Source organism: Stegostoma tigrinum, chromosome 33 (assembly GCF_030684315.1).
Source record: "Stegostoma tigrinum isolate sSteTig4 chromosome 33, sSteTig4.hap1, whole genome shotgun sequence".
NCBI classification, from domain to species: Eukaryota; Metazoa; Chordata; class Chondrichthyes; order Orectolobiformes; family Stegostomatidae; genus Stegostoma; species Stegostoma tigrinum.
The window spans coordinates 15,001-34,485 of NC_081386.1; the positions used below are offsets into that span (position 1 = coordinate 15,001).

The 19,485-nt window shown below is 40.7% G+C and overlaps 1 protein-coding gene across 1 annotated transcript in view; it reads left to right on the forward strand.

The window, feature by feature from the left end:
• LOC132206168 (complement C4-like) overlaps positions 1–11,530 on the forward strand; it is a gene marked incomplete at its 5' end in the record, with an annotated part of 13,725 nt that extends 2,195 nt beyond the window's left edge. The window contains 3 exons of the mRNA XM_059639186.1: positions 7,842–7,928; positions 10,653–10,785; positions 11,273–11,530. Of these exons, the coding sequence (XP_059495169.1) occupies positions 7,842–7,928; positions 10,653–10,785; positions 11,273–11,414 (362 nt within the window). The remainder of the gene's footprint in view (positions 1–7,841; positions 7,929–10,652; positions 10,786–11,272) is intronic.
• Between the last annotated feature and the right edge of the window lie 7,955 nt (positions 11,531–19,485).

A 19,485-nucleotide genomic window follows, 5' to 3' on the forward strand; every position in this document is an offset into this window, starting at 1 on the left:
ACGCTCAAAATTCACCCTGGTTGTTCCTAACCAGATGTTTTGAATAACCAGCACCAGATTTTACAAATGATCAATGCTAGACACTGGGTTTATAGCCCAAACAAAAGTGATTCACAATTTATTAATAATAGAATACCTTTAGCAAAGAAAGTTTAAAACGCAGGCAATCTAATTAACGACTAACATTTAAATATAATCTCATTAATTCTAAGCCCCCACTCTGACAGACAGGCACAGCTAAGGGATAAGTCAAAAGGGAGAAATAAAAGGTATGTGAACTGGCCTGTTAGCTTAAGCAGATTTGTGATGGGTTTAAGACAGATGTCAGAGGCAGGTTCTTTACTCAGAGAGTGGTAAGGGCATGGAACGCCCTGCCTGCCAATGTAGTTAACTCAGCCACATTAGGGGCGTTCAAACAGTCCTTGGATAAGTATATGGATGATGATGGGATTGTGTAGGGGGATGGGCTTAGATTAGTTCACAGGCCAGCGCAACATTGAGGGCCGAAGGCCCTGTTCTGCGCCGTATTGTTCTATGTTCTATGTAGATTCCACAGTGTATAACATCATCGGCAAGCAGCATTGCATTTTACTTGGTTACTGATGACGCTGGTATTTTTGATAGCTTAGATAGATTAAGGTAATTTTGAGTAGGCTCAAAGGAATTCTTATAACACAGCCTCTGTGCTCTGAACTTTGAATAATTCATGACAGGACAAGCAGAGAGCAATCAAACCTCCATCCAGTGGTTTTCAGAGGTATGATCTTTCTGACTTAAACACAGTTCAAAAATCAGTTAAAACTCTGACCTCTCTGTCCAACTGACCATTTTCCAAATGAGGTCCCAGATAACATTTTGACATCTGCCATCTGTTTGAACACAGGGCCTCTCTGGCGTCAACATCTCTGCAGAGGTCTTTGATCAAGAACCAATTTGCAAGTAACTTTCAGATCTGACCTCATGAACAAGTAACAGTTTGTTTGTTCTTTTTTTTTCCCCTCTTTAACCACGACACCGCTCACAGCCCACATGTCACCTATTAGCTCTCAGCTTAAGTTCAAAGCTCTAGGCCAAAAAATCACATGTGAAAAATCACATGTGAAAAAACACAAGAAAATATTGATAAATCAGTGAGTGTTCTAACACAAGGATATCACTGAACTACTGCAGGACATCCATAAGAGGAACAGCACAATATGACCCTATGAGTGGGAGGAAAGAAGGTTTTGTTGCAAAATGTTTGGGAGATTTATTGAACATGAATCAGCATGACCCCAAATGCAGTGACCTCTGAATAATATAGTAGTAGCACAGAGAAGGGCACTTTTGCCCAACACATTCTTGCAGCTCAGAGATAACCACCCAGTTATTCAAATTCCATTTTCCAGTACTTGGCCCATTGCCTTGTATGCCTTGGCATCTGAAGTGCAAACCTAAATACTATTTAAATGTTAGGAAGGTTTCTGCCTCTAACACCATGCAGTGAATTCCAAATTGCCAATACCTTTGGGCGAAAAGTTTTCTCCTCACATCTGCTTTAAACCATCTGCTCCTTATCTTAAATCAATGCAACTTGATCATTGATTCTTCCATCTAAAGGAAATGTCTCTTCCTGTCCAGTCAATATCTCCCCTCACAAACATCTCAACATGATCTATTTCAATCTCCTCTGCTCTAAAGAAAACAATCTCAATTTGTCCAATTATTCTTCATTAACTGAGACCCTCCAGCCTCAGCAACATTCTGGTAAACCTCCTCTGCAGTGTCATCACATCCCTCCTCTTATGGAATAGGCCAAGGGCACAGTACAGGAAGGGAAAGACATATGGTTTAAAATGCATTTAATTCCACATACGAGACCCGACTAGTAAGGAAGATAAGCTCAGAGCATAGATTGGCTTTGGGGACTGGGGTATTATAGCCATGAAAGAAACAGCGCTGAGAGGGGGACAGGATTGGTAGCTCAATGTTCCAGGATACAGAAGCTACATGTGTAACAGAAATACAAGTAAGCGAGGCGGCAGAGTAGCCCTTTTGAAAGGGAGGACATGACAAGTGTGCTGAGGGAGGATATTCAAATAAGGCCATATGGTTAGAACATAGAACAGTACAAGCCTTTCAGCCCACGATGTTATGCCGACCTATTACCGCACTAAGATCAGTCTACCCTGCATACAGTACATTTTACTATCATCCATTTGCCTATTCAAGAGTTGCTTAAAAGTCTCTAAAGTATCTGACTCCACTACCACTGCCGGCAGAGCATTCCACACCCACCACTCTCTGTGTTAAGAACCTACCTCTGACACCTCCGCTGCACCTTCCTCTAATCACCTCAAAATTATGCCCCCTCATAATAGCCATTTCCGCCATGGGAAAAAAAAATCTGACTATCCAGTCTATCTATGCCTCAGATCATCTTGTACACCCCTATCAAGTCATCTCTCATCCTTCTTTGCTCCAAAAAAGCCCTAGCTCCCTCAATCTTTCCTCCTAAGACCTGCCCTCCAGCCCAGGCAGCATCCTGGTAAAACTCCTCTGCACCCTCTCTAAAGTTTCCACAGCTTTCCGACAATGGAGGTGACCAGAACTGAACACAGTACTCCAAGTGTGGTCTAACTAGGGTTTTACGAGCTGCAGCATAACCTCACGGCTCTTAAACTCAGTTCTCCTGCCAATGAAAGCCAACACACCATACACCTTCTTTACAACCCTCTCAACGCGAGCAACTTTGAGGGATCCATGGATGTTTGACCCCAAGATACCTCCATTCCTCCACGCTGCCGAGAATCACTGTTGACTGAGGAGAGAATCTCAGATGCTAAAGAAATATGGGAAACAAGTGGGGATGTTTTGGACAACAGACTAATTACCAGAAAGGAGGTGTTTGCAGCTTTAACGTGTGTTACAGTGGATAAATCCCTTGGGCATGATCAAGTCCATCCTCTGACATTGTTGGAGGCTAGGAAAGAAATTGCAGAGACCGTTGCAGAAATTTTTGCTTCATCTTCAGCCACTAATCAAGTTCCAGAAGACTGGAAGTTGGCTAATGTTGTTCCATTGCTTAAGGATTAAAGACAAGCCAGGGAACTACAGGCCAGTGAACCTGACATCAATGTAGGCAAGTTATAGGACAGGATACTGAAGGACAGGATCAACCAACACTTGGATAGTCAGGCTCTGATTAGGGATAGTCAGCATGGATTTGTGCCCGGAAAGTCATGTCTGACAAATCTTTTAGAATCTTTCAAAGAAGTAACCAAGAGGATGGATGAGGTAGGACAGTGGATGTTGTCTATATGGATTTTAGTAAGGCCTTTGACAAGGCTCCATGTGGCAGTCTAGTCAGGAATGTTAGATTGCATGGGATTCTGGGAGATCTAGCTAATTGGATTCCAGATTGGTTCAATGGTAGGAAGCAGAAGGTGATGGTTGAAAGTTGTTTCTCAGACTGGAGGCCTGTGATTACTGGTATGCCACAGGGGTCGGTGCTGGGACCTATGTTATTTGTTACTTATGTAGATGATTTGGATGTGAATGTACAAGGCATGATTTGGTAAGTTTATGGATAATATAAAAAGGGATATAAAATTAGGAGGTATTGTTGATAATGAAGATGGTTATCAAAAATTACAGAGGGAGCTTGAACAGATGGGGAAGTGGGCTGAGGAATGGAAAATGTAATTCAATACAGATAAGTGTGAGGTGTTGCACTTTTTGGAAACTCAAACCAAGGTAGCACTTATACAGTAAATGATAAGATCCAAAGGTGTGTTGCTGTCGCTCTGTTCAACAATATCCTGCCTGTTCTTGATCTCTAAGTTGGCTAATAAAGGCAAGTGTACAAAATGCGTTCTGAACTAATTTACCCACCCGCCCTGATACCCTGAGGGACTCTTGTATATTAATACCAAGATCCCCTGATTCATTACCCTCCCTGTTTATCATGCATTCCATTACCCATTCTCCTATATTCCAAGTTTTTCCATCTCACTGATTACCACCTCACCAATATTTGTATCCTCTGAGAATTTATTAATCAAACCTCTTGTGTTCAAGTCCAAATCTTTTGTATTTTTCACAAACTGCAAAGGCCCCAACACTAATGTTTGTGGGACCCAAGCTGACAAGAGTTCCAATCAGAAAAAGTGCCTCTCAACCATTGCCCTTGACTTCCTACCACTCAGCCATTTGTTGATCCAATTTGCCTTGGATCCCTTGTGCTCTTGCCTTTGCTATCAGATTGCCATTCAGGACCTTTATTTAGGGAAAATTATAATATAAATATCGGGCAGTGGGCTAGCAAGTGACTGTAAATATCATGCAGAGGGAAGATTTTTGTTCCCCTGGAAATGCTTTGGGTTAAAATTGATCTCTACAAGCTGCAATGTTTTGATAAAAGTAAGAGTGGAACTGAATTTTTTTGCTGGGCAATTCACTGGGACTGTTGGGGAAGAATTATATCTAGCTTAGTTAAAGCCTGAGAACAGCAATTACCGATACAATGGTGTTACAACAGGTACAAAATATTGATAGAGGTAAGTAACAAAAGATCAGGATACAATAAATTATTAAATGGTTTATCAGTAAAGGAAGAAGTAAGAACGCCCAATGTATTATGAATCAATACTCATTTTTATTTTAAATTTATTGATAAGACTGGTACCACATTGGCATGACTAATATGATGTGTTTTGTCTAAACAAGACCTATCCCATAGAAGGCAGGACTGCTAATTAATCATCTATAGATATAAAATCATAGGATCCCTGCCATGTGGAAACAAGCAATTTGGCCATCGAGAGGCCCAGACTGACCCTCCAAAGACCTTTCCACCAAGACTCAAATCCCTACCCTATATCTGTAGCCCTGTAGCCCCTTTCCACCAAGACTCAAATCCCTACCCTATATCTGTAGCCCTGAATCTCCCACAGCTAATCCACCTGGCCTACACATCCATGGACACTACAGGCAATATAGCATGGCCAATCAACCTCACTTGCACATCTTTGGACTGTAGGAGGAAATCGATCCACACACAGGGTGAACGTGCAAACTCCAGACAGATGATCGAATCAAACCTGGGTCCCCTGGCAGTGTGGCAGTAGTGCTAACCACTGGGCAACTGTGCTACCTCAATGTTCATTAGTCATTGGAAAGTCAGCTCACTAGCAAAAGCAGCAGTGTTGATATTAGCAACCAAAAGACCACTGGAGTATTTTGGAGACAGAGAGCATCATAGCATGATCGGGGCAAAATCAATGTTGAAAGAAGTTCAAAAAAGAAACAGAAGGAAATGCATGCTCTACTTGTATATCGTCCACCATTAGTAGGTAGAAGGAAAAACTTGTATTTAAATAATAGACTCAATAACATTTTGAGTATTAATAATAGGTGAATTTAATTTAGAATATATCCTGGGATGGCTATAACATGTATGGCAGAGGCGGACAAGTCTCCTTAGTGTATGCTTGGGATTGTTTCTGCACCAGTATGTTTCCATTGCAACGAGAATGGAGCTACTTGGTTCTTAGAAATGGATCCTTGAAATGTTGAATAAGTGATGCTTACGCAAGAAATTACAGTAATGCAATGATCATTACATGGTTTAAATTGGCTTGACAAAGGACAATGAACAAACAATACTGAAAAGAATACGGTGGGGGGAATACAGTTTTAATTGGATTAGATTGTGACTTTTCCAATAACTTGGACTCAAACATTGAGAGCAAATATCTGAAAAATGATATAACTTTATACAATTGACAGTGCATTAAATTTATTGGGTAATTGAGTGGAAATTTAGGTTTTTTAAAAAAAATCTTCCTGGAAAATGAAACATGTAGAGATTATCATGAATCAAAAAAACACTTAAGTGTGACACCATGCAAATAACCAAACTGACAGTAAGACAAGATTAAACGCTTGTGGCCAAAATGAAGAAAAAGATAATAGAAAATGTCATTGAAAAGGATGTAGCAGCCGAAATGGAACACAAAAATCGTCTTTTGGCGAATAAATATCAAAAGAACTGCAAAAGTAGCAGAATAGTGACTACAATGCAGAGAAAAAAAGTTTGAGTCAAATGAAATTGTTGAGATATGAAATGAACAGCATATGTCAATCCTTATCAATAAAGAAAATCATGCCAGCTCATTGTGAAAAGAAAATGAATTCGACACTCAAAGGTTATAAATTTTAATGAGATGATATTCAAAAGATTGTTGGGACTTAAAGTTGAGACAACACCAGAAGCACATGAATGGAGAAAATGTACCGAGGGAAGTAAGATTTGAAAGTATAGACTCATTGATCATAATTTTTCAAGACTTCTTAGATCGGTGGTGAAACTTGGAAAAACTCAGGGTAAGTTCAGAACCGTTAACTTTTGTTGTGGGTGAACCTCTAAAAATAGCGATTTTGGAAAACATTATTAGTCAATGGGGAAAATGCTTATTCATTCAATGATTTCAACGGAGAGTGGTCAATGGTAAATCATGTATAAATAATTGCTGGAGGTTTAGAAGTGATCACAAAGTATATTATTGGCGCTAATGTTGTACATGTGGACTTTCTAATGGATATAATGCATCAGAACTGTCAAGCTTATGGAACAAAGGAAACAGGCATGCAGAAAAATCTGAAATCAAAGAAAAAAATTGTTAATTGAACTGTTTGGGACTAGATAAATGTTTGTCGTAGATTTTTTTTCAGGAAAAAGGTATCAGCTCCCTTGTTCTATCTGATATACATATTGAGGACTTAGTCATTTTATGGCACATGACTTGATGTCATTAATTTAGATGATTGCAAGCTTGGAAACATTGTGATAACAGCGTGGAGCTGGAGGAGCACAGCAGGTCAGGCAGCAGCAGAGGAGCAGGAATGTTGATGTTTCAGGTCGGGAATACTGTTATCTCTGACTCAAGCATCTGCAATTCTTACTATCTGAGTGAGTTGGAAACATTGTGAACTGTGTTCTTAACATAAAAAGGACACACAGGTTGAAGCATTTGGCAGGCAAGTCACAGATGAAACTTAATGCAGTGATGTGTGAGATGTCTCATTTTTGAAAAAAAACAATGGAGGATAAAAGGCGTTGCAAGAGCATAATGACCTGGGTACGAATGTATGTAAAACACTGAAGTGGTTCAATAGATTTGTGGAACATGAAATGGAACATTCAGTATACTGGGCTTTAATTCTAAAGGCATAGACTTCAAGTGCAAGGATGTTATCTTAAGTCTGTATGGAAAAATTGCTTTATCCTCAACTGGAGTATTAGATATTTGGACAGAATTAGTGGGATTGTGATTGATGCACATATCGAATTTGCCATGAATTTTGGGAAACAGATTTAGGTATGTGGAAAACCAAGTACTTGAATCATGAGGAATTTCACGTAGTTAGTTCTCAAGTTTTGGAATGTACTGTGTCAGAATCTGGTAGAAGCAAATTGAGTTAAGGTATTCAAAATGAATTGCATTTGAATGGAAGTACATAAAGGTTTATGAGAAGAAGTGGGGGCTTTTGGATAAAGTTGAAATACTCATTCAGAAAGGCAGCACATACTCTGATGTAAGAATTATGTGATTCTGTGAACTTATAGAAATTATGATTTGGGGAAACATTACTAATCAGTGGCGAAAATGCTTATTAATTAAATGAATTCAACAGTGAGCTGTATAAGGTAAATAATTTATAAATAATTCCTAGAGTTTTCAAAAAAGTTTGGGCATTTCTTGATTCACTTATAATGTGGATAAGGAATGTCAGCAGCATTCAAAGGAAGTCATTGCTGATGCCATCTGTAACATTTTTGTCTACAAATTTACTTGCAGCTTATACAATCAGAGTTGACAATATTACTACCACTGGATATTTTGAAAACTACCAGGTCTCGATTACTAGACTCGTGAAAATTGGCAGTAAGTCTTGTTTTGAAAAATGTCTTCTTTTAGAACTGAATGTTTCTGTGTTAACAGATGTTTAATGATCAACAGTGATTTAATTACAAATCTCAAATCAATATTTTCATCAACCCTAATCATTTTTCAACACCTCGCGTGATAAGATTTTTTCTCCCTTAATAATTATTAAAATGTTCACGAACTCCTCTGCAATCACCTTTTCACAAAGACCATTCTAAAGTTTCTAAATTCTTTAAGTGTATGGAAATGGGATTAATTTTTGTAGTAAATGGAATACTCCTGATTTTAAATAGTTAACCTGAGTTTTATGTTCTCCCACATTGGGAGTGTTCCCGCCAGATCTAGTCTGTTAAGACTCCTTAGGATTTTATAAGTTTCAATCAGGTTGTCCCTCATTTTTCTGAACTCTCGCAGAATAAACCTCAAACTGCCCTGCTCATAAATGTACATGCCCATTACATGATAACACAGTGTAGAGCTGGATGAACACAGCAGGACAAGCAGCATCCTAGGATCACAAAAGCTGACATCATCTAGGACTCTACACTGTGTTATCTTGGATTCTCCAGCATCTGCAGTTCCCATTATTTCTCATGCCCATTACATTTCTTAGTCTAGTAAATCTTCTTCATGTGCCTCTGATGTACTTACACACGTTTTAAATAAGGAGCCAGTACTGTGCACAGAATACCAGAATGTCTTAACCACTACTACCCCTTGGAAATAAAGCAGAACTTTTGTATTCATGCCCACTTGCTAAATAAATTAGAACTCTTTTAGCTTTGTTGAATAACTGTTTTACTGCATGCTAACCGTTTGCAATGCGAGCAGGGGGTAAACTGCATTCCTAAGCATTTAGACCTTTGCAATCACTAAACATAAGGATAACATATTTTATTTTTAATTCTTCCTGTCAAAACTGACAAGTTCACATTTTCCACATTCCATATGGTTTTGACACTTTAGAATATTATGTCTGCCAATTTCCCTTTGTCCACAGCATGTGTTTCCTCCTCAACAAAATTCATAAGATCGATCAATCATGGTTGCCCCTTCTGAAATCTGCCTGATATCCTTCAGCTTATCCAAGTGCCCTGATATCGTTTATTTAATAAAATAGCTTCTTTCCTATGACAGAAGCTAAGCTGACCAGCCTAAATGTTTCTGCACCCTTTTCTCCCTGCCTATCACTATAAAGAAGCTACCTCCACCATCTTCCAAATTAATGGAAGAGCCCCTGAATCAGGGAAGTAATCGAAAATTTATATCCTTAAGTACCTCCACTAAATATTTCCTTTAAGACCTGAAGATGAAATTCACAGGATCAGGACATTTTGCAGCTCACAGCTCCAACAAGTTTACTTACTTAGAATCCTTAAAGTGTGGAATTAGGCCCTTTGGCCCAACAAGTCACACTGACCCTTAGAGCATTCCACCCAGACCCATTCCCCTATAACCCACCTAATCTACACATTTCTGAACACTATGGGCAATTTAGCATAACTAATCCACCTAGTCTACACATCTTTGGACTGTGGGAAGAAACCAGAGCACCCGGAGGAAACCCACAAAGACAGTGGCCCGAGGGTGGAATTGAACCCAAGCCCCTGGTGCTGTGAGGCGGCAGTGCTAACCACTTAACCACTGTGTTGCCCATAATATCAATTACCCGATATCAATTTTCTGCTGATTATGATTTTCTTGAATTACTCCATTTCACTGATTTCATAACATGTTGTTGCATTATGATTATTCTTGTATATAGTGGAGTCTGTTGTGGGATATTGGTTCAGTTCATCTAACATTTCGTATTTTGAACATTAGTTCTCCAATCTGACGAGTAATCTACATTCCATTACAAAATACTGATACAGCTTTAGACCTCTCTAGGTGTTTTAAAATTAACGATGGTGATATATATCATACTGGATATTAACACTGCTGTCTCATTCAAGAACAATTCATTCATGGAATTTTATAGTCATCAGAAACAGTTTACTGATATTTAATTACAATATCAATATCCTTTTATTGCCATGCGTACTCCATTGTAGGAGTGGAATGAAAAGATTTTACAATGTCTGCCTTGTTATGGCAATATCTTAGGTACAAGTACCTCGGTACAATTCTTGAATGCAGCAGAGGAATAAAAGTAGCTGCATGACTCAGAGTCTAAAAATAGGACATGGTTAAAGGGTCAGCATTATAGTAAGATAGGAAATTTCAATTAGACACGACAGTGTAAAGGCTCAGCGCAGGGTCTCTGCACATGTTCTGACAGCCCGTGCCAGACCCAATCCAACAGCTGCCCTGCTCTGCACCAAGCCCCAGATCACTCAGTACTGTCACTCAGCTGCTCCAAGCTAAGAGCCAGGACTGCACACCCCCCACCCCCTTGCACTGGTTTCTTCCTGGAACTCGCCGCCTTCGTGATGCTCCACAGCTGCTTCCCCATATGCTACTGCAAGGTTGCTGCCCCACATTGTTCTGGGGTTTGCAGCACACCTTATTGTACCAGGGCTCACTGCTTCTGGGGCTCACATCCCATGTGCTGTGCCAGGACTTGATGTCCCCAAGTAACCCCAAGGCAGGTTTTTGAGTAATACAGGATGATGGAATTTGGTGTGGGTACCATTAAGCAGGCACAGTTGTTGTTGTCTGGTCATGTCTTTCTGCAATTCCTAAAGACAATACCATTCCTTTCCATGGTCTGCGTATCAGACAAGGATGAGGGCATTAAAATCAATGACATCCGACATTTCCTGAAGCGGAGATCCTGTCAGCTTCAGCTGCAGAAAGGTGAAGATTATTTTGTCATGGGCCAAGATGGGAGAAGCATCGATGAAAGTGGCAGGTAAGTCACGTTTTATGAATTGTCAGCAGACCAAGTCAGATTTTATTGGAGACCAACAGGATATCATAAGAGTTTCATCACTACCATTCTAAAGCTACTAAGAACTGATAAAAGGTACAGCTGCACTGAAATTATGAGAATCAATTCAATAGAAAAGTGAAGAGTGAAATAACAAGGTACTCCCTTACTGAGGCAGATACTGAAAGTATTCATAGAAACCATCATCAAACAATGCAAAGTGTTGTTGCAATATATGCAGGATGGTGCTCTAGTTCGAGCTTCTGCACGAAGCAAATATCATGGCCCATTTTCACACAATAGTTACTTGCCAGTAAAATGCTCCAGGAAAGTCCTTCAGTCATTAGTAGGGTTCAACACCTTTCCATTGAAATATTCCTGATCTAAAAGGTCGCTAGAATTGCTTCTTCCTCCAAAATGCTATTCTGTTCACTGTGCAGAAATAGCTAATTCTTGTTTTCATTGGCAGGATTCAGTATTTGTTTGATGCTAAATCGTGGATTGAAGAAATTCCATCAGCTGATACCTGTGAGCTTCGGAAATACCGAAGTGCCTGCAAAAGCCTGAATGATTCCATGGACGATCTTGTAAATCGTGGATGCCAGATATAGCCATGTAGCCAAACAAAATTTCAAGGCTGACATTTTAAATCCATACTGCTAAATGTAATACAATAATTGTTCTGTTTGATAAATTTTAAAAAATTATATCACTTCTAAAACTTCAAGTAGTGTTCCTTTCATAAATTTGCCTTAGTTCATGTACGAGTCAAGATTATAGAAATCTCTTTTGTTGTGCTGTCATGAGGAAATGTTATAATAATTTTTTTTAATATCTGTAATCAGCAGTACACACTCTCTCTTCTCCAAGGTTCAACTGGGTTACCTATGATTGAGTCAGTAATATCTGAAACTGAGAGACTGGTACCAGCAAATGGAAATTGAAAGATATTTAACATGAATACCTAGATTGTAAAACTTGTCTATGAACTCCTTCCTTTCCACAACACAATGCTCCAAATATTCCTTCCAAAAGAAAGCTCCTTTCATGTTGTATTTCCTTCCATTGCCTACTCATAACAGAAATTATGACAACTTGAACAACTCTGCAAAGCGTCAGTTCCTTTTTTAAAATGTGAATGCTTAACTTCTCTTGTACTATTCAGCATTACACTGACTGTTCATACAAGCTTGGTGGCAACCAATCTCTGGACTACCCAGGCCAAAAATAACTCCTGACACCCTGTAACCTGACAATTCACTTTCCACAAATGTTTTGTTGCTGAACATAGAAGCAACTTCACAGCAACTAAGACAACCAAGGATCCAGCGACTCCCCATTAAACTTATAATGCCCTGCCCACCTGATATCACACCATCCAAATAAATTCTAATTAGGCTCATACAAGAAACGCCAGAGTTCCCATGCCCAAGGGTTCAACAGCATATGTCAAGCCTCATCCATTTACCTCCCACCATGGAACCTCAACCCAACCAGTACCCAACGACTCACAAACGAAGGGCAACACAGCAGCTCAGTTGTTAGCACTCCTGTGTCTCAGCAACAGCAACCCACTTTTGATTCCAGACTTGGTCATACAGTCATAAAGTAATACAGCATTGAAACAGGCCCTTTAGCCTAAACTGGTCCATGATCACCGTGGTGCTCACTCAGCTAGTTTCAGCTGCCAGCATTTGGTTCATATCCCTCTAAACCATTTCTCATCCACGTACCTGTTTTTAAATGTTGCTATCGTACCTGTCTTAACAACTTTTTCTGGCAGCCCATTCCTTTTATGCACCACTTTCTGCATGAAGAAGTTGCCCCTCAGGTCCTTCTTAAACCTTTGCCCTTGCACCTTAAACCAATGCCCTCTAGTTTTCAAACCCCCATCCCTGAGGGAAAAAAACTATATGCATCCATCCTATCCATGCCCCACATCATTTTATACAGCTCGATAAGGTCACCCCTCATTCTCCTACATTCCAAGAAAAAGTCCTAACCTGACCAACCTCTCCCTATAACGCAGGCTTACCAGCCCTCGCAACATCCTTGTAAATCTGCTTTACCCACTCTCCAGTTTAACTATGTCTTTCCTGTAACGGGGTGATCAAAACTATACACAATACTCCAAGCGCGGTCTCACCAATGACTTGTACAACAATAGCATATCATCCCAACTCAAATGCACACTGCCTCGACTGATGAAGGCCAGCATGCTAAATGCCTTCTTCACCACCCTGCAATCCTGTAATGCCACTTCCAACAAACTACGTACATGTACTGCTAGGTCCCTCTGTTCCAGCACTCTTCAGGACCTTAACATTTACTATATAAGCGTTACCTTGTGTTGACGTTCCAAAATGCAACACCTCTCACTTATCTGTATTGAATTGTATTTTCCTATTCTCGGCTTCCCCATTTGATCAAGATCCATCTGTAATTTTTGTTAAGCTTTCAATGATTCCTCATAATTTTGTATCATCTGCAAAAGTACTGGTCATGCCTTATGCACTCTCATCCGGACTATTTATGTGAAAAAACACATAACAAAGGTCCCAACACCGACCCCTGTGGCACACCACTAGTCACAGGCCTCCAGTCCAAGAAACAACCTTCAACCATCACTCTCTGCTTCCTAACTTCGAATGTATTACTAAAGCCCACACAGACGACATCCATTGCCCTACACTCATCCATCTTCTTGGTAAACTCTTTAAAAAAAAAACTGTAAATGGTTTGTCAAATATGACTTCCACACACAAATCCATGCTGACTGTCCCTCCTCAGGCATTGACTATCCAAGCGTTGGCTGATCCTGTGCCTAAGTATTTTCTTGAATAGCTTGCCTCCCACCAATGTCAGGCTCACTGACCTGTAGTTTCCTGGCTTGTCTTTACTATCTTTCTTAAGCAATGGAACAAAACTAGCCCCCTTCCAGTCTTCTGGAGTTTCATCAGTGACTAAAGATGAAGCAAAACCTCTGCAGGGTCTCTTCAGTTTCTTCGCTAGTCTTCCACAATGTCCGAGGATGGACTTGATCAGGCCCAGGGGACTTACCCATCTTCAAGTGCTTTAAGGCTGTAAACACTTCCTCTCTGGTAATGTGTGTGCAGTCCAAAACATTCCCCCCCTCTTATTTCCTTAGTCTCTATGATTCTCTCCTCAGTGTTTACCGAGGATAAATATTCATTAAAAATCTCCACCATCTCCTGTGGTTCCACACGGATGGCCATGCTGATCTTTAAGGGGACCCTATTTTCTCCCGAGTCAGCCTGTTACTCTTAATATAGTCATAAAACTTCTTGGGATTATCTTTAACCTTATCTGCCAGATCCATCTCATACCCTCGATCTTCTGATTTCTCTGTTGAGTGTGTTACTACACTTTTTATCATCATGTATGGATTCACTTGAGCCTGATAGCTTAAACCCAATGGATGCCATTTCTCATTTTCTTGACCAGAGCCTCAATATCCCATATCAGCCAGGGATCCCTAAACCTGACAGCTTTTCTCTTCATCCTAACAGGGACGTACCATGCCTCCCATTTTCCAGCTGCTCCTTTTCCTTCAAACAGACTCACCCAAATGATCTCTGCTCGATACCGCCTGATGGCCCCAAAATTGGCCCTGCTCCAGTTCACCGCTTTAACCTGTTCTATCACTTTTTTCCATAACTGTGTTAAAACTTAGAGTTATGGTCACTGGATCCAAAGTGCTCTGTGACTGATACTTCAGTCACTTGCCTGACCTTGTTTCCTAAGAGGAGGTCCAGTGTTGCGCCCTCCTGAATACAGCCCTTTACATATTGATTTAGGAAACGTTCTTGAACACATTTGACAAATTCGACCCTGTCTGGGCCTTTTACGCTTTGGGTGACTCAGTCAATACAGTGGAAATTAAAATGTCCAATCAATACTACTTTATTATCCCTACAGGTATCTGCAACTGGTCTACTCATCTGCTCCTCTAGTACTCGCTGGCTATTTGGGACTCTGTAATATTGTCCCAACAGTGATCATCTCCTTCTTGTTTCTAAATTTGAAGCATATGGCCTCATTTGATCACCCCATAAGAATATCTTCTCTAAGCACTGTTGTTATATCCTCCCTTATCAAAAGAGAGTGTATGCATGGAGTTTTCATGTTCTGCCCATGCCCATGAGGATTTCAATCAGGTGCCCAGTGTTTTTTCTCCTCACAGTCCAAAAATGTATAGTTTATGTGAATTGGCGAATTGACGATGCTAATTTGCTATAGCACAGGCTAGGTGGGTATATATGGTTAATGCGGGTCTACAGGGATAAGATAGGGGCCTAGGTCTAGGTTGGATGGTATTTAGAGGGGTGGTTCAGACTCTTGAGCCAAATGGTTTCTTTCCACACTGTAGGGGTTCTATGATTCTAGTGAGCTCCTGCTTGAGTAGACATTACCTTAACTACTCACTCACCTAACAAATAACCACAACCAATTGCTAATCCAGCACTTCCACTCAAAATTACCATAGCCGCTCATCTTCTCCCTGACTCGCTTGTCACATCTTCACTTATCCACATGCTGCCATTATCTGCATGTTGTCCTGGCAAATGTTTGCCAGACAAGAGTCCTATCCAAAGGTAAATAGGCATGTACCTGGGACTAATCTGGGTCAGTTGTACTACTTTAGTTTGTGAGGAATGATCATTTAGGTCTGTCTTAAAAATTCTGTAAATTAGAAAAGTGTATTAATTAGGGAACAACTGAAACCACCAGGTATAAACGAAAGTCAGTGCCTTTGTAATAGCATAGATATGCAATTACAATAGGAAATAACAGGATAGGTGACACAAAATAGAATGAGAAGTAAAATGTTAATGCAAATTAGTAAATAAATAAATATATAAGACTAAGTCTCAGACATGGTGGTTTAGATTGGCTTGTATTATGTAAGAGTTTTTTTTAGATTAGATTCTCTACAGTGTGGAAACAGGTCCTTTGGCCCTACAAGACCACACTGCCCCTTGAAGCATCCAACCCAGACCCATCCCCCTATAACCCACACACCCCTGAACACTGCAGGCAATTTAGCATGGCCAATCCACCTAACCTGCTCATCTTTACAGTGTGGGAGGAAACCGGAGCACCCAGAGAAAACCCACACAGACACGGGGAGAATGTGCAAACTCTGCACAGACAGTTGCCTGAGGCTGGAATTGACCCCAGGTCCCTGGTGTTGTGAGGCTGCAGTGCTAACTACTGAGCCACCGTGCTGCCTCCAGATAGGTTTATGGAACCTGTTAGTGTCCATGATAACCAGGTAGTTCTTTTGCAGGTAGACAGGATAGTGAAGAAGGCATTTGGCAAACCTGCTTTCGTTGATCAGAGCATTAAGTATGGGAGTTAGGTCTTGATGTTGAGGCTATACGAGACATTGGTGAGACCATTTGTAGAATACCATGTATAATTCTGGTTGCTCTTCTATAGGAACTGTATTGAGAGGATACAGAAAAGATTTACAAGGATGTTGCTGAGACTGAAGAGTTTAAGTTACTGGGAGAGGCTGAATAGGTCATGGGGTTTTTTTCCTGGAGCATTGGCAGCTGACAGGTGACTTTATAGAGATTTATGAAATCATGAGAGGCATGGATAAGGTGAATAGCCAAGGTCTTTTTCCAAGGATGGTGGAGTCCAAAACTGGAAGGCATAGGTTCAAGGTGAGAGGGGAATGATTGAAAAAGGATTGAAAGGCACCTTTCCCATGCATAGAACATAGAACATTACAGCACAGTACAGCACTTTCTCTGTAGCCCTCTAAATTCACCCACTTTTTCAATCTGGATTTAGGACAGACAACAGGATAGAAGAGATGAATATCGGGCTCGGAGAATGCTTAGGTTTACAGCTGGCATTACTATTGAGAAAAGTAATTTAGTTGTACTCAGGAAGAAAGAAAGGAAGTCAGTTAACATGAATGTAAATACACAGAGTACGGTATATAACGCTGGTGAGTTAAAAATGCAGCTTGCAATGTCGAATCATGATGGTGCAGACAGAGACTTGTTAAAAGAATGTTGTGGTTGTGTGTTAAATATGTGTGTATGTGTTGATGAGAAAGATGGAAATGGAAGAGGAGTAGCAGTATTTGTTAAGGAGTTAGCCATGCAGAAGGAAATTGTCTCGGGGGCTCCAGGACAGAGTCAATTTGGCTACAGCTATGGATTAGATGCTCAGTGTAGCTTATAGACTGCAAACCAGTGAAAGGATACAGATGGACAAAGTTTTAGTGAAATTGCAGAGAAGTGGCAACATTTGAAAGTAGTTATAATTGGGGACTTAAATCATCCATGAAAAAGACTGGAATTCCAGGAGTATAAGAGAGGGGAAAGTGTTCCTAAATTGTGTTCAGGAAACTTTCCTACAGCACTATGTATCCTGTCCAACAAGGAAGGATAAGTTGTTGTATTGGATTCTTGGAAATGATGTGGGCCAAGTGGATCAAACATCTACAAGGCAACATGCTCCAGAATGGTGTAAGAGAATGGCGTGTAATGATTGGAGAGTAGGGAAAAGACTAGCAGAGAGTTGACTTTAAAAGGGCACGAATGGTGCCGAGCATGATTGATTGCAATAAGAGTTCAATGGGGGGAAGAAAACAGTAACTAAACAATGGGTCACCTTGAAAAAGCAGATTGATGAGATGTATTCAAGATATGGAAAAAATGGAAAAGATAAATAAATACAAAGTTTCCTGGATGACCGGTAGAAATCCATATAAGAAGGTAAAAGTGTGCTCATTCCAAGTGTAAGATACAAAATACAAAAGAAAATCCAGTGGAATGGCTAAAATTTGGTTGGGGGTTAGTAGGCATGTTTTCATACATCAACTAAGAGAAGCAAAAAGGATCTAAAGGAAAATATTAGAAGCTAACACAAAGTGGAATTTCAGAATAATGCAGATGCTGGAGAATCCAAGACAACAAAGTGTGAAGGTGGATGAACACAGCAGGCCAAGCAGCATCTCAGGAGTACAAAAGCTGACGATTCAGGCCTAGACCCTTCATCAGAGAGGGGGATGGGGAGAGGGTTCTGAAATAAATAGGGAGAGAGGGGGAGGCGGACCGAAGATGGATAGAGGAGAAGATAGGTGGAGAGGAGAGTATAGGTGGGGAGGTAAGGAGGTGATAGGTCAGTCCAGGGAGGATGGACAGGTCAAGGAGGCGCGATGAGGTTAGTTGGTGGGAAATAGAGGTGCGGCTTGAGGTGGGAGGAGGGGATAGGTGAGAGGAAGAACAGGTTAGGGAGGCGGGGACAAGCTGGGCTGGTTTTGGGATGCACTGGGGGGAGGGGACGCTCTAGGCTGGTTTTGGGATGCAGTGGGAGAAGGGGAGATTTTGAAGCTTATGAAATCCACATTGATACCATTGGACTGTAGGGTTCCCAAGCGGAATATGAGTTGTTGTTCCTGCAACCTTCGGGTAGCATCATTTTGGCACTGCAGGAGGCCCAGGATGGACATGTCATCTAAAGAATGGGGGGGGGGGGGAGTTAAAATGGTTCGCGACTGGGAGGTGCAGTTGTTTATTGCGAACCGAGCGGAGGTGTTCTGCAAAGTGCCCCAAGCCTCCGATTGGTTTTGCCAATGTAGAGGAAGCCACACCAGGTACAGTGAATATACTACGGTGGCGGATGTGCAGATGAACATCTGCTTAATATGGAAAGTCATCTTGGGGCCTGGGATGGGGGTGAATATTTCCTTGGAGCATGATTACCTTTCCACACATTATGAGTTCCTGCCATTAGAAACACAAATAGATTTGGTACTTTGAATTTTTGAAAGGGTCTACTATCCTATTCTTGTTCTTCTGGCAAGAGCTTTTAGTTGTTAGTTTTCCTGCTAAGTAATGTCACATTGCTTCAAATGTATTGTATTCTGCTTTCTGTTGCTGTTATTTGTTAGCCCAGCATTAATTTTCAAGCCGTCGAAAACTCTCTGTTTCTTTCCTTTAGCTGTATCATTTCTGTTACAATTGGCAATGTCTTTTTCTAATTCTGTTCTTCCAAGTGTGAATAATTAAATACAGCCCACTGGAAAACAACTGAGCAGGGACAAGGCGAGTACACAATATCAGTGATAGTCGGAACTGCAGATGCTGGAGAATCTGAGATAACAAGGTGTAGAGCTAGATGAACACAGCAGGCCAAGCAGCATCAGAGGAGTAGGAAGGCTGACATTTCGGGCCTTTTTCTGAAGCAGGGTCTAGGCCCAAAATGTCACCCTTCCTTCTCTGCTGATGCTGCTTGCCTGCTGTGATCATCCAGCTCTACACGTTTGTTACACACAATATCGGTGTTTTATTTGACACTGAGCTAATTTCCAGTGCCATATCCACTACAACATCAAACCCGACTGCCATAATATAATTTGACTGATGCTAATAATTTTAATATTTTGACTGAATCCTTGCATTACCTCACTGCTCCAATTCGTGTCATTCTCCTGCCCTTCTCCCACTATACTATTCATCCTTTCCTCTTTTCAATACCTATCAAACTCCTTTCTTTAGTGTTTTCCCGTCTGATCCAATCTCTGTTGCCCTGTCTCTCTCAATGCATTCAGTTTTCTTCCTTCTTATATTTTTTGACATTATTTTCTGTTCCCCATTCATACAATTAAGCAAAGCAATTATGATCAGTCTCCCATTT